A 14,772-nucleotide genomic window follows, 5' to 3' on the forward strand; every position below is an offset into this window, starting at 1 on the left:
TCTGTTTATTTTCACCTCTCCACCTCCCTCACCCCTCCCACCTCCCTCACCCCTCCACCTCCCTCACCCCTCCACCTCCCTCACCCCTCCACCTCTCTCACCCCTCCTCCTCCCCTTCACCTCTCACCTTCCACCTCTCTCACCCCTCCCTCTCTCACCTCCCACCTCCTCACCCCTCCACCTCACAGTCCTCCACCTCCCCTCACCCCTCCACCTCCCTCACCCTTCCACCTCTCTCACCCCTCCACCTCACAGTCCCTCCACTCTCTTCCCTCCACCTTTCACCTTGTGTACTTTCTATGATTTAACTCGTTTGATCAGAGAGTGGCTAATGTCTTAACAGAGAAAGTGAGAGATAAAGAAGTGAGAGGAGAGAGAAAGTGAGAGGAGAGAGAGAGAGGAAGTGAGAGAGAGACAGAGAGTGAGGGGGGTGGGAGAAAGTGAGAGAGAGAGTATTCTATGGTTATGGTCAACCTGCAGGGGTCAATAGACAGGGCAGTGTTATTGTTCCCCTCGTGACCCGGGTGCCGGTACCGGGAGTGAAGGTCGGTGAGTGACGGTCGCCCCGCCTCACACATATAAAGCAGCAGACCTGAGGGGTGGCAAGTTAGTCCACTCTCGCCAGGCGGAGAAGACGCGCGCTCCTGCTCTCCCGACCTCGTCATTATTTATTTATTTATTTATAGTAAATTAATTTCATATAGTGACATCAAGTGCCAATAATGAAGTTTAAAAGTGAGTATGAGATTTATTTCTTTTACGATTTATTTGTGGAAAAACAGTGAAAAGAAAGTGAATTCTGTGGATCTTTGTTGGAGGAAGTTTGTTGTACCTGCCAGGACGTGTGTGTGTGTGTGTGTCTCCTACAGCCAGAGTGAAAGTACCGTAACACTAACTTGTTATATTTGTCTGTAGGTGTGTTGTGTGTGTTGCTGCTGGCGGCGACGACGACTCTGGGGGACGATGACTGGGAGTGGGGCGCCGAGTCCTCCCGTCAGGCCAAGGACATCTTTGAAGATGCTCCAGCACCCGGCATTGCCACTTTCAGCGTCTCCGTCAGCCCAGAAGAGGAACCCCAAATCAGTGCCGTGGAGGAGCTCCTCATCCGTAAGACGTTGGGTGCTAACCCGCTGCCCCTCGAGCCCCACACCTCCTACAGCTTCAGTGTTGAAGCTGGGGACGGTGGTGGGGAGATCGTGGATGGCCTGGTAGTGGCCGAGGGCGGAGACCGCGAGGGACGCTTCCTGGGTATTGGAGAGAAGTTGTGTTCGTACGGGATCGGCATCAACGTGAGTATAGGGCGGCGCCTCACTTCACTTTCTCTCCTGACAAACTGAGTCTCGCTGGTGACTTTCTTCAAGCAACTGCTGCCTCCACACACACACACACACACACACACACACACAACCTACACGCTAGCTGTCCGTTGTACATATTGTTGCTATACTCTGATATTATACACGTTTGATATATTATACTTATGCTGATGACACTGAATTTTTATAAGTAATCTGTTGTTTGGTTTCAGTGTGACAAGAAATATCCAGTGCCTGTCAAGTCTTCTTACGGACCTCCGCCCCCCAGACCACTCGCCCCTCTCAGTTCCTACGGGGCCCCGGTGCCCAAACCCACTTACCCCAACAGGAAACACGGTCCCCCTCCCCCACCAAAGGCTCCATCTTACTCGTCTCCATTTAAGGGACTCTTGTCTGTCCTCGAGCCCTTCATTCCCGGATCTAAGCCCCAATTTCCTCCTAAAGTTGGCCAAGGAGCCCTGAACCCCTCCTACACCGCCCCCAACCCTAACTACGCCCCTCTCTTACCCTCCTACAACCCACCAGCCAACCCCACGTACATTGCTCCCAAGCCCACCTACAACGTCCCTCGTCCGGCTTACACCGCCTCACCACCCCAGTACGTTGCCCCAAAGCCTGACTATCATGCCCCAAAGCCCTACATTGTCAACAACAAGCCTGTTCACGTTGCCCAGAAGGTTGACTACGCTCCTCCTAAGCCCAATTATGGAGCAGTCTTTCCCTCTCATGATGTGCCCAAGGTGTCTTATGTTGAGCCAAAACCCGCCTATGCCAACCCCATCATAACCTACACCGCCCCTGCCATTAAGCCCACCGTGATCGAGCAACACACTCACTCCCACACACACATCTACCAGGACCAAGGAGGTTACCAGGACGATTACCAGGGACAAGGCACTCAGCAGGTCTTCCAGCGACAGGATGTGAAGCAGGATGTCAGTATTGGCTCAACCCATGAGGTAAACTTTGCAAAGAGTCATGGCAGCATCCAAGACATCCAGAACAGTCAGCATCACAGCTTCCGCCAAGAGAGTGCCAGTGCCAGTCACTCATCTCCCTCCATCGTGCCAGCTATTGTCGTGGGTCAAAAGTTCCTACCAGGCAGGATCGAGACAGGGTTCAAGCCAATGCCGTCAGTTTCACAGACACTTTTCAGGCCGCTAGGTCCTACCTACCGCGAAGACTGCCAGTGTGTCCCCAATGCCTTCTGCTCCGACCTAGATGTCGTCGCCCGCAACGCTCCTGGCGACATCAGGGAGCTCCTGGATGCCCGCAACAGTAAAATTGCTATTTACTCCAACGCTACTGATTCCCTTACTTCTGCCAATGAAACTGAAAATGAAGTCTCCAGCGAGAGACCTGGGCGACGAGGAAGAGTTCTGGACCTGAGTGTTGAGGCGGCCACAGAAGACGTTGAAGAGGTGACGGAATTAACGACAGAAGCGGAGACAATTGAGCCAGTGGCAGAAGAGGATGTAACAGAAGCAATGACAGAACCAGTGACAGAAGCAGTGACCGCAGAAGAAGAGAAGGAGGAGACACGGGTCAGGAGGGACGTGGACGACACGGAGGATGAGACCGTAGCACCAGATCCCGTCAGCGACCGTCAGGGAGTAAGTTGGTTCCCTGCTCTGAGGTTTTAGGGTTAAGATATAGTCTCTCTGTCTCTCACACAGTCTAGCAGAAGCTTTTGTTTATCTTGATCTACATTTAATTTGCCTTTATAACGTGTTGAAGAATATGAATGATGTCTAACACTATCTCGTCCTCAGCGCCAGTTGACAGGCTTCACTCCCGGACTCAACGGCTGTGGTCACAATCACGTGTGTTGCCGCAGACCCGTGTTTAAACCCCACCGTAAGCAGTACACCTGTGGTCGTCGCAACGCCGCTGGTCTCCTGGGTCGCGTGAAGACTGCACAGTTCGCCGAGGGAGACTCTGAGTTCGGAGAATACCCCTGGCAGGCGGCCATTCTCAGACGCGATGAAGGGAAGATTATGTACCAGTGTGGCGCCACGCTCATCGACGACAAACATGTTCTAACCGTTGCACACTGCCTCGAAGGGTCAGTATTTTTGTGATTTATTCTAAGAAACATATTTAATACATGTTTACCCATGACTAGAATTAACGAACTAAGAATATTGCATCAGGCAATTTCAGAAAAGAGTGTTTCTTGTAACATCTTTTGTACTGTGTTGCAGTCTCCACCCGTCGCAGATGAAGGTTCGTCTGGGTGAGTGGGACGTGTCGGGAGAGTCTGAGTTCTACACCCACCTGGAGGTGAGGGCTGCCGGCGTCTACCTACACCCTGAGTACTACAAAGGCAACCTTAACAACGATATCGCCGTCGTCAGACTGGAGGCCTCCATTGACTTCTCTGTACAGTGAGTATACTTTTCCTGGGCTGTCATATACAGCGCTGCTCTATGTACTGAAAAAGATGTTGCTGATTTCTTTAATCACATTTCTGACAACATAGTGACCAGTGCTAACACCGCCTCTCATCCCCTCCTCAGCCCCCACATCACGCCTGTGTGTCTGCCGGACAAGTTTACAGACTTTACTCATCAGCGCTGCCATGCCACTGGCTGGGGTAAGGACGCCTTCGGCAGTGAAGGCAAGTTCAGCCAGGTACTGAAGGAAGTGGAGTTGCCGGTGATGGAGGACCTCCAGTGTGAGGCCACCCTCAGACAAACTCGCCTGGGCAGAGGCTTCAAACTTCACGAGGGTAACTTGTGTGCCGGAGGAGAGGCTGGCAGAGACACCTGCAAGGTAAGATTACCTCACATGTTCTCTTGTTAATATTAAAGTTTGATCATAAGGCAGAAGATGAGAGTGATACATACAGTAGTTTTTAGCTCACATGAGATAATGACTCACGTGTGGTGTGTGTGTGTGTGTGTGCAGGGTGACGGTGGCAGCCCCCTGGTGTGTGAGGGGAGTGACGGGTCGGTGCAGCTGGCTGGGGTGGTATCCTGGGGCCTCGGCTGTGGTCGTCCCGGTATCCCCGGCGTCTACGTGAAGGTGTCTCACTACCTCGACTGGATCAGAGACATCACCAGGGCGTAGAGGTCTTCGTCAGGAGGCTCGTTTTATTACTGAATTATCAACAAAGGTAACCTCGGCATAATTTAAGTATGCCAAGTAATCCTCAGCGGACGGCTACAGTCGTGCTGGTCGTCACTACAATATCTTCCACTGTCAGGAGATGTATGTAAGCATGTAATGCTACTCCGTACTCTCAAGTTAGAGATTATTATTATTATTTTACCGTTAATAAAGTGTTATTTTATCATGTACGTTTTATTGTCACGTCGCCAGTAGGTATTAACTTTGAGAAACAATACAAACATTAAGTGTGTGTGTGTGTGTGTGTGTGTGTGTTTATCATCAGCATTTCCTCTCACCACTTTCATCAGCGTCCCGAGCAACACTTTCACTCCACTGTCAGGAAGTTTCTACCTCAGTAAAAGCAACAGAACAACGACCCCTCCCTTCACTTCTCCGCCACCCCTTTCAATCTCCCTCTCCCTCTCCACCACTCCCACCAACAACCCCCTTCTCTCCCCCCCCCTCCACGACCCCCAACTACCTTCGCCACGCCTCCCCCCCCCCTCTCTGGTGAAAGTGAAAAGTGATCACCAACAACACTACGGTAACGCCACTCCAGGTTTCATCCCCTTACGTTTGTTCTTCGGTGAGGCGCTTATACACTGAATACCTGTTCCCCGTGACAGGTTAATCAGGTGTGAGTTTCAGGTGAGTTGTCAGGGTATAGCTGCGTCCATTACCTGTGTCTTCGTTGTAATCTCTCTCTCTCTCCATATTGGCATTGTTGTTATGTAATGTACAATAAATAAGTTTTGTGTAATGTTAATTGATATCTTATTATTAAAAAAATCGTCAATCATGCTTACTTAACGTGATTTATTAATTCATATACATAATTCTTACTATTACTCATTGGCTATTCCTTCTTCTAATAGCCACAGTTTATTAAAGTAATATTGTATCGTGTTATCATATTGTTTTGGGTCTTGAGACAAACAAAAGTGAAGTGTATGTGTATTACGTGTTGACAGTGCAGGTGGAAGGAAGATGGAGCAGGGTGACCAACTGTTCCACGTTATTTCGTATAAAATAACCAAACACCACATTTGATACTCCTTGAATTTCTAAGTATGGAATGTTACATAAAAAAATAAATAAAGATTACGAACATTTATTCACTGAACACCTTTGATTTATACTGACTAAAATACTTAATTCACACTTAATTTCTCCATATATGTTAACCATTCACAATCAGTTATACGAGTTTATTCACAAAATTTCACACCTTATGAATGGGTTGCCAAGTACCACCAACCGGACAGAGTGGGTGTACCAGGTTCATTTGTCGCCAACTGTACGAAAATAAGGCAACTGTTGATTAGAGCATCATAGGTGAGTATCATAGAGGATTAGGGATAATTATGGATGATTATAGGGGATTACGAGTGATTATAGGGAATTATGAGTGATTATAGGGAATTATATAGGGTACATATAGGATATTCTCGTAATTAGTGATGGATTATATAGTAGATTATAGGGATAAACAGAGAGATGTAGGGAATAATAGAGCCACACACACACACACACACACACACGACAACAAACAAAGCAATAAACAGAGACAGTATAAACAATGGAACTTTCACCAACACCTCCACAGACTCTCTCTCTCTCTCTCTCTCTCTCTCTCCTGCTCTCTCTCTCTCTCTCTCTCTCTCTCTCTCTCTCTTTCCTCCAATATATATAACAACTTTCTAGAAACAAAAAAATAACACAAAAGGTAGAACAAGGACAAACAGTCACAACAATTACAGTGGCTTTTATTGTTTCGTGTTTTAAGTAACTGATTAAAGAGGAATAATGGGTTGTTTAAATGACGTCTGTCTGTCTGTCTGTCTCTCCCTCTCTCTCTCACTGTCTCTCACTCTCTCACACTAACTCTCACTGTCTCTCACTATCTCTCATTGTCTCTCACTGTCTCTCACTATCTCTCATTGTATCTCACTCTCTCACACTATCTCTCATTGTCTCTCACTATCTCTCACTCTCTCTCACTATCTCACTCATCTCATCTCTCACTCTCTCTCCTCATCTCTCACCTCTCACTATCTCTCACTCTCTCTCACTCTCTCAGCACCTCACAGTATCGAAGTCATCTCACACGCACACACATGGGGGAGGTGGCTGGGGGTGGAGAGAGAGGTGGAGAGAGGCTGGGGGGGGTGAGAGGGCTGGGGGTGGAGAGAGGGCCGGGGGGAGGTCAGGTGTCTTGTTCTGGGGATACAAACAGCCTCTTGTACGTGTCTTGTAAGTAGGATGGGGTCACCAGATAATTTGTGGACCCCAGTGAATTGTTTGTAGAGTCAAGAGAACTGTTTATGGACCCCTAAGAACTGGCTTAGGGACCCCTGAATTGTTTTAGACCCAAGAGAACTGTTTATGGACCCCAGAGAACTGATTTGTGGACCCCAGTGAATTGTTTGTAGAGTCAAGAGAACTGTTTATGGACCCCTGAGAACTGATTGTGGACCCCAGTGAATTGTTTGTAGAGTCAAGAGAACTGTTTATGGACCCCAGAGAACTGATTGTGGACCCCAGTGAATTGTTTGTAGAGTCAAGAGAACTGTTTATGGACCCCAGAGAACTGATTGTGGACCCCAGTGAATTGTTTGTAGAGTCAAGAGAACTGTTTATGGACCCCTAAGAACTGCTTATGAACCCCGAAAATTAATGATATCTGGGATGCGAACCAGAGACCCTTAGAACGAAATATGACAATCATATCCACTCGGCCATCACACTACAAGTAACAACAACATATGAATCAGAGCATCAACACACGCAACACAGTAGGACATGACGTGTATCGAACTCAAAAAAAAGCAACATTGACGTACGAGAATCACATAAGCCTCTGTAAATGTCCCGGATGTGTTGCGCAAGACAGTTGACACAGAGACAAGTGAGCAACGCACGCTGGAAACTCACCAAGATCCTACGAGAATAGATTTCAGCAACTTGTGGACTTTTTTTTCCCAGGTCAAATGAAATCTGTGAGAGTAGTTTTAACCCCTTTAGGACGTAGTTAATCCTGTGGGTATAATAATTTAGTTAGTTTATTGGTTGATATTATCTTAACCTCTTGAGTACGATGACTTGACCTCTTGAGTATGATGACTTAACCTCTTGAGTGATGACTTGATCTCTACGATGACTTGACCTCTTGAGTATGATGACTTAACCTCTTGAGTATGATGACTTAACCTCTTGAGTACGATGACAACCTCTTGAGTACGATGACTTGACCTCTTGAGTATGATGACTTAACCTCTTGAGTACGATGACCTAACCCCTTCAATACGAACACAACCCTTTGAAAACAATAACCTCAACATCGACGGTCACAAAGATATAGTCAAGTGGTTTGGTTAGGTTAGGTTAGGTTATTGATATACACGACTTTACGATCCAATGTGATTTATAATACCGATGATTGATTACTGTTTTGTGATTCTATGTTTTAGTGATCAATGATACGTTTACTGTTGTTATTGATGGTTATTTACTGGATTATAATGTTGTGTTTTCTTATAGATTAGGGAGTCCATCTGTTATATATGTTATTAGTGAGTAAATAATTCCTGGTTTGTTATTATTTTTTTTTACTCTGCGGTTCACCTTCAACTATAATACAACAAAGTGTGATTCTTAAGCTCTCGTAATGACACTATATTGAACTTTGACCCTAGTAGTGTCTGTACAATATTGAATACTTATGTCTGTGGAACAACTTTGTCTTAAGTGGTAAAAGTAGTAAACATCGCATTTAATTACCGTGACCGTATTCCAATCACTACCTTAGACAATTGTTTGAGCTGTTTTGTGACTTCATATACTTTGAGGTGTTGAAAATTAATCAAAAGTTAATAATTTATGTACTTGTGTTGTCTTATCGTGTCTCTTCTTTCATATTAACATTAAGTAACATATGATAACATGATTCTACACACACTGTTAAATTAACGATAAAAGAAATACATATCAGTGTTTATTTTAACCCATTAAGCGTCACAGCTGTTTTTAAATCCTTATTGTTTAGGTCAGATTACAAAATATATACACAGTGTTACATACATGTCTCTTTGTCTCATATATAGTGACAGAAAAAGTTACATATTTACACAAGTTGAAATAATTAAAGACAGAATATAATACAAATGACGCTGCCATAAAAAGAATTCATCGTAAAGTGACTATGATGTTATATTATCTTTATCAGCTAAACTATGTGAGATGATATTTGAGGTGGTAATGTAGTTAAGATAATGTGTAGATGTGTAATACATAACAGCTCTGACCTTGTTTACCTTAATGATATGGATTTTCCGAGAGGCCCCACCAACCTAGAGCTGTGTGTGTGTGTGTGTGTGTGTGTGTGTTTGGTACATTTCTAATCATATCCATGTTAAGAGGTCCCCTTTATAGCACTGTTTCTACGTATAATTCACTTATCTGTAGTTTATACCTAATCCGTAAATATAGTGATATATCTAAATGAACTTTCTAAATAGAGAAATTATTCCCATTTAACCTAATGCTTGGGTTTTTTCCTTATTTACATAATATTGTGATTAAATACAAGAAAATTGGCGCGTGTTCCCGATGTAAACATTACCAGCTGCCTGAGATGCATCGCGACCCTCATTTGTCTGGCGTTCAAGGGTGTCCAGCCAACATTTTATTGAGCCAACAATGAAGGAAGGTCTGAGCTTCCCGCCATCGCCCACCTCGTCATAAGGTTTTCTTCAGGTGGTCGGGAACCGTGTCGCCAGCCTGTGTCTTGTGAGACGCTCCGCTTCGTCAACATAATGATACAGATAGTTCAAGATCGTCCGGAAACTTGGAAATAAAATAAAGGGGTTAAAACACTCGGAAATGTGGTCTTTGGTGGATTGCTGATGTTCCTTTGTTTTGTTTTTGGTTTAAGAACGTTTATATTTTATCGTTTTATCGTAAGATTTATTGGTTCTTTTAGTTTATTTTTGGAGTGTGTTGAAAAGTTATTGATTTTCACACATGCAGAAATACAGATGTTGAGTGACAGTGACTAGGTGATTCTCGTACCCAAATTAGTGATTTACAACCTCACTGTAAATCAAAAGATTGTAATTTAACTCAAACTCCATTAATAAAAAGGTAAAAAAAAATCCTTTGTTAAATACTTTGTTGAAGGTATAATATGGAGTGGGATTATGGGAAAGGATGGTGGGTTAGGGAGAGGGGTGAGAGGGAGAGGGTGAAGGTGGGACGAGAGGGTGCTATACCTGACGTCTCTCGGGGTTCACACCTCACGGATTGACAACGAAGAGTGTACCAGTCGGATATGTCCTCAACTGTACGTAGACAAGACAGACATACAAACAACGTACTTACATAGATACTGTAACCCCCACTTGCATTTGTACTTATACTTGTATCTGTACCTGTATATATATTACCAGTAACTATACTGACACCTATACTGTTGTTTGTTAATTATAATGTAACAAAATGAACTTCACCTTGACACCAGCCGTCATTGTCCCGCCGTCAACAATGGGCGGGCGGACGTGTGTGTAATTACCAGTCAAGACCCAACACCTCAGTAACGTAACTTCCTGGTGTTGTTCCTCGAGTTCCTTAAGGCCCATCGTCCTGACACTTGGAGGAGCCACTTCTTGAGACATATAGACATACAGACATCTTCTTGGATCGTGAGACACCTACCAGCATGAGAAAGAGACGATGAGATAGATGAGAGAGATATGTAAGAGATATTAAAATAGATATATAGGAATTAAGTAAAATATCCATACAAGTACACAATGATTTACCTTCTATATAGACAATACAGGTATACAAACAATATACGTAGACAGTACAGGTATACAAACAAACGTAAGCAATATGCCGAAAAAAACGTCATATGCTTATACCTTGTCAAAAAGAAATTGTAAATCCAATTATCATCTCCAATATTGAATGATATCGGTACCAGGTAAAAGGCGTGATTCTTACAGGTAGGAAATAGTTCTAAGTTACCTAATTAGCGCAGGTAATATTTTGTAACAGGTGGGTCAGGCAGTGAGAGTGACCAGGTATGTTATAGTGTATACCTGGAGATTTACACCCACGTTATTCATTTGTTTTATAGATGCGTGAGAGGTCTGAGTAGTATTGGTTGTAAAGTAATTAACGAAGACACGTAAATAAAGACAGATAGTTAATATAGACAGATAGACAGACGGACAGACCCATACAAGTGCACACGCGCACACACACACACGCACACACACATACACACACACGTACAGCTCTAGGTTGTTATGGGCTCTCGGAAAATCCAGAATGGGAAGGTCACAGCTGAGGTATAAGAAGCCAGACGCGGGTCACAGCGGCCAGTTGCGGCACAGACACGAAGGAGTGTACACCTCCTCCATAACATAACTTGTTTATTATTTACATATTGATTTCTTTTCCTACTTGACTCGACACAACGCCTGAATGAGAGCAATACGAACATGTAAGTATTGTGTATTTTTGTTGACAACGAGATGAGTAGGTAAGCGCGCGTTATTTGTTGATATTAATTCTTAGGTGAATTTGTCAATCATCAATTCATTAGTTTTAGAAGAAATACTGTAACCTTCGTCTTCATCAAGTACTCGTGAACACTGTTTGTTATGGTGGTGATCCTCGTGAGTGTTATGACAAACATTTTGTGTGGTGCAGGTGTGAGGGCGGCGGTGTGTCTCCTGCTGACCACCACAGCCGTTTTATCAGCCGACGACTGGTCCTGGGGAACCGACGCCGCTTCTGCACCTGCTGCGTCGCATAAAGCTCTCCCCAAGACCCGGCAAGTCCACCTACCACCTCCCCTGGAGCCCCGCCCTCCTCAGAGTGTCCCCAGCAAGGTCTCCACTCAGGGGGACAGGCAAGGCAGGTTCCTGGGACTACAAAAAACACTCTGCTCTCTGGGGATCGGTTTGAATGTAAGTACTCCAGGTGTCCTGCCTCAGTGCCGCACCTGCCCCCCCTATATTGTCGTACGTTTCTGCTGGCACTAGTAACACTTTTGATGAGATGAATATTTGCTTTATAAGATGCATGACTTTAATGTTTTAAATATGATGATACCTGGAGCTGAATGCTGTACACACTGCGTTAATCTTCTTCCAGTGTAACAAGAACACTCAGCCGCACTACCCCAACACCCTCCCAGGTCAAGGCCTCATCTCTCGTCCTCACCCCACCCTGGGAGACCACCTACCCATCCCCCCGTCACCACTCGACGTGACTTACCATCACTCACACACACACGTCCATCTTCGCCCTGATGCCAGACCAACTTCAGTAACTGGTGGCTTCCCTCCTTTGGCTGGCCAACCAACACCACACGGGTTCTCCTTATACCACGATAAGTGCCAGTGTGTACACGCCTCCTTCTGCTCCTCCTACGATATCGTGGCCCGCAATAATCCCGGGGACCTTAGAGACCTCATCGATGCCCGCAGCCGTACATCAGACATCCTTTCTAATGAAACACACGTCGAGGAAAATGTTGCTACCACACCCGCGCCCGGTGGTCACGCCGCCCCTCACACCACTGGTCGTCAGGCGAAGATTTTGGATATCGAGTTAAAGAACGAGACCCGCGTTAGAAGAGACACGCTCGACAACACTCACAAACCTTTCAACGCCACACACGACACTGAAGCCGTAAGTTATACACACCTAGAAGATTTCATTGGTGTCTTCTTGTTTTCACTAGATTCTTATCGTTAATAATGAATAAATACAACTCAAGCGTGGTCTGATCTGTCCGTTGTTATTCCTGAGCAAATGTTGTCTAATAACCAATTTGTACATCTTCCAGCGAACATTATTTTACTACCCGGGAGCAGCTGGTTGTGGTGCAGCCTATGTGTGTTGCCGTAACCCACAAGTTCCTCCTCGACCCTCCAAGTACTCATGCGGCCGCAGCTATACAAGCGGGGTCGCACCTCGCATCAAGACACCACAGTACGTGAAGGGAAACACAGAGTTCGGGGAGTACCCTTGGCAAGCGGCCATCCTCAAGCATGGTGACGAGTACGTGTGTGGCGGCGCCCTGATCGACGAGCGACACATCCTGACTGCCGCCCACTGTGTTGACGGGTTAGTTTCCTTTTACCTGTACATAGACTATGTGTTTGCATCACTGACTGAGAGAAGGTATTAGTTACAAGGATTTTTCTAGGTTTATCACTGCTGTTTTGTTTGTGCAGATTAATCCCTCATCAGCTGAAGGTCCGTCTGGGTGAGTGGGACGTGTATGGACCCACCGAGTTCTACCGTCACGTGGAGATGCAGGTGGAGTTTGTCGCTCTCCACCCTGGCTACTACGCCGGCAACCTTCACAACGACATCGCCGTCATCAGGATGCACCGCTATGTTGATTTCTCAGCCCAGTAAGCTTTTTTTATCGTGCTAATGTTTACTCAGGACAGGTCCAATAGACTCGTGTTAATGTACAGTACCTACACCTCACCGAATGAACCCCTCACGGCCGTCTAGAGAGGTACTGAATGTTAGAATGGTTCTTAGTTTGTGAGTTATGAGTCACGTTAACGGCTGCTACATACTTTAGTGAGAACCAATGGTTTTACACTACGAGGAAAAGTTAATTTCTTACCTCCTTCTGAGTTTCCTTAACTTCCAAAGATGCAATTTTTTTATCCGAGGCAATTTCTATAAAATGAGTTGTATTGGGGTTATTTTCTTGCCTGGTGTCAGAAAAGTTTGTTTTACGTTTTAAAATATTCATAATGTGTCTAACGTAAGACACCTGTCGACGTCACACTATAATTGTCGACTAAATGGTAAAATCTTGATTAAGAGGGAAACTAAGAGTGACACATCACAGTCAACACATCTCTTCCCACAGCCCACACATCTCGCCCGTGTGTCTGCCAGACAGCTACAGCACCTTCGTGGGTCAGCGGTGCCACTCTACCGGGTGGGGGAAGGACGCCTTCGGCAGCCAGGGCAAGTACCAGACCATACTGCAGGAGGTGGAGGTGCCCGTGGTGGACCACTATCGATGCCAACAGGCCCTCAGAAGCACCCGCCTGGGGCCCAGTTTCAACCTCCAGCAGGGCATGTTGTGTGCTGGCGGCGAGGAAGGTCGTGACACCTGTCAGGTAAGGTTCCTCTCCCTGATCACTCACCTACACCTGCCAAAAAATGGCTACACTTGCGGGGATTCCTCTGCCCTCCTGCCTTCATCCACCTCATTACTTTGTTTCTTCTGTGTCAGGGTGACGGAGGCGGCCCCCTGGTGTGTCCGGGTCCTGAAGGCAGGTTCCAGCTGGCTGGCCTGGTGTCCTGGGGCGTCGGCTGTGGCCTGCGAGGTATCCCCGGCGTCTACGTCGACGTTGTTTACTACCTGCAGTGGCTTCACGCCATCACATCAGCGCCATAAATGCTCAATAAAACACAGCATCTCATACCAAAGAAACAACGGTGACGAGATGCTCAAACTGTGTCAGTAACAAGTGGCGGCTTCATCACTGTGAAGAGTCGTGTAGCATAAATTATGCAGTAGTGTCTTCCTTGTTACCATAATCAAAATAAAAACCCTTTTTTATATATGTGTCCACTTGATTTCTCCTTCATGATGATGATCACATAAACCTCTGGTGTTCTATATTTTTCCTCTTCTAATTCGGAACACAACTTGGCCTTAACAAGATAGCCTCAGTGCGTTGATCCAGCCGTCACCACCGCCGGAGATGATCGACCTCACAAGTTCCGGATCAGTCTCCTGTCCTCGTTCTTAACAATTTTCAAATGACAAAAGGCACTTCAATTAATTATGCATTTTGTAGTGTTAATACAGTAAACATTTTATCTTGAATACTGTAATTTGAAAGTGTGTGTGTGTGTATGTGTGTAGAGGAAGGAGGGAGCGTCAGCTGGTGAGGAGACTCGATGATTGTGTTACACCACCTGACACAACACCCTTCACCCCACCCCCACCTTCCCATCCCTTTCCACCCCACCTCCTCCCACCCCACACCTCAAGGTCACCATTACTGCTCAGTCCACTCTCACTCTCCTCCACTCTCGCTTTCTTACAACTCGTCGCGGTTAATGAGAGGTACCGGTAGTGAGAGACAGGTCACTCACCAGTCTGCCCACAGGAGAGTTCGCCCTTCAGGAGGATCAGCAATTTCCTTTTGCGGGGTGACGATGAGAGGCGCTGGCACACTGGAGATGCAACCAGAGCTCCCTGACCCGGGATACCACCTACTGGGCATAACGTGAGGGCAAGGGTGGCTAGGGTCGTGCCCGTGGGTGCTGTGTGGTCCAGGGC

The 14,772-nt window shown here is 46.0% G+C and overlaps 1 protein-coding gene across 1 annotated transcript; it reads left to right on the forward strand.

Annotated features, from left to right (window-relative positions):
• The first annotated feature begins 599 nt into the window (after positions 1–599).
• LOC121861801 lies at positions 600–14,045 on the forward strand. The gene is made up of 14 exons (XM_042359724.1): positions 600–735; positions 916–1,289; positions 1,529–2,929; positions 3,089–3,381; positions 3,521–3,703; positions 3,836–4,091; positions 4,227–4,387; positions 6,912–7,036; positions 11,148–11,407; positions 11,595–12,134; positions 12,292–12,572; positions 12,683–12,865; positions 13,342–13,597; positions 13,714–14,045. The coding sequence occupies exons 1-14, from the start codon at positions 723–725 to the stop codon at positions 13,876–13,878; spliced, it is 4,491 nt and encodes a 1,496-aa protein (XP_042215658.1). The 5' UTR covers positions 600–722; the 3' UTR covers positions 13,879–14,045.
• Positions 14,046–14,772: the final 727 nt, after the last annotated feature.

This window comes from Homarus americanus, unplaced genomic scaffold (assembly GCF_018991925.1).
Source record: "Homarus americanus isolate GMGI-L3 unplaced genomic scaffold, GMGI_Hamer_2.0 scaffold8148, whole genome shotgun sequence".
Lineage (NCBI taxonomy): Eukaryota > Metazoa > Arthropoda > Malacostraca > Decapoda > Nephropidae > Homarus > Homarus americanus.

Bases quoted from the DNA above. Each gene is read 5' to 3' on its own strand.
- LOC121861801 (XM_042359724.1), top strand. The intron at 4,388-6,911 runs GAGGTCTTCGTC...TGTGGACCCCAG, and splicing joins AGAGACATCACCAGGGCGTA to TGAATTGTTTGTAGAGTCAA. The intron at 7,037-11,147 runs GTGAATTGTTTG...TGTGTGGTGCAG, and splicing joins AGAACTGATTGTGGACCCCA to GTGTGAGGGCGGCGGTGTGT.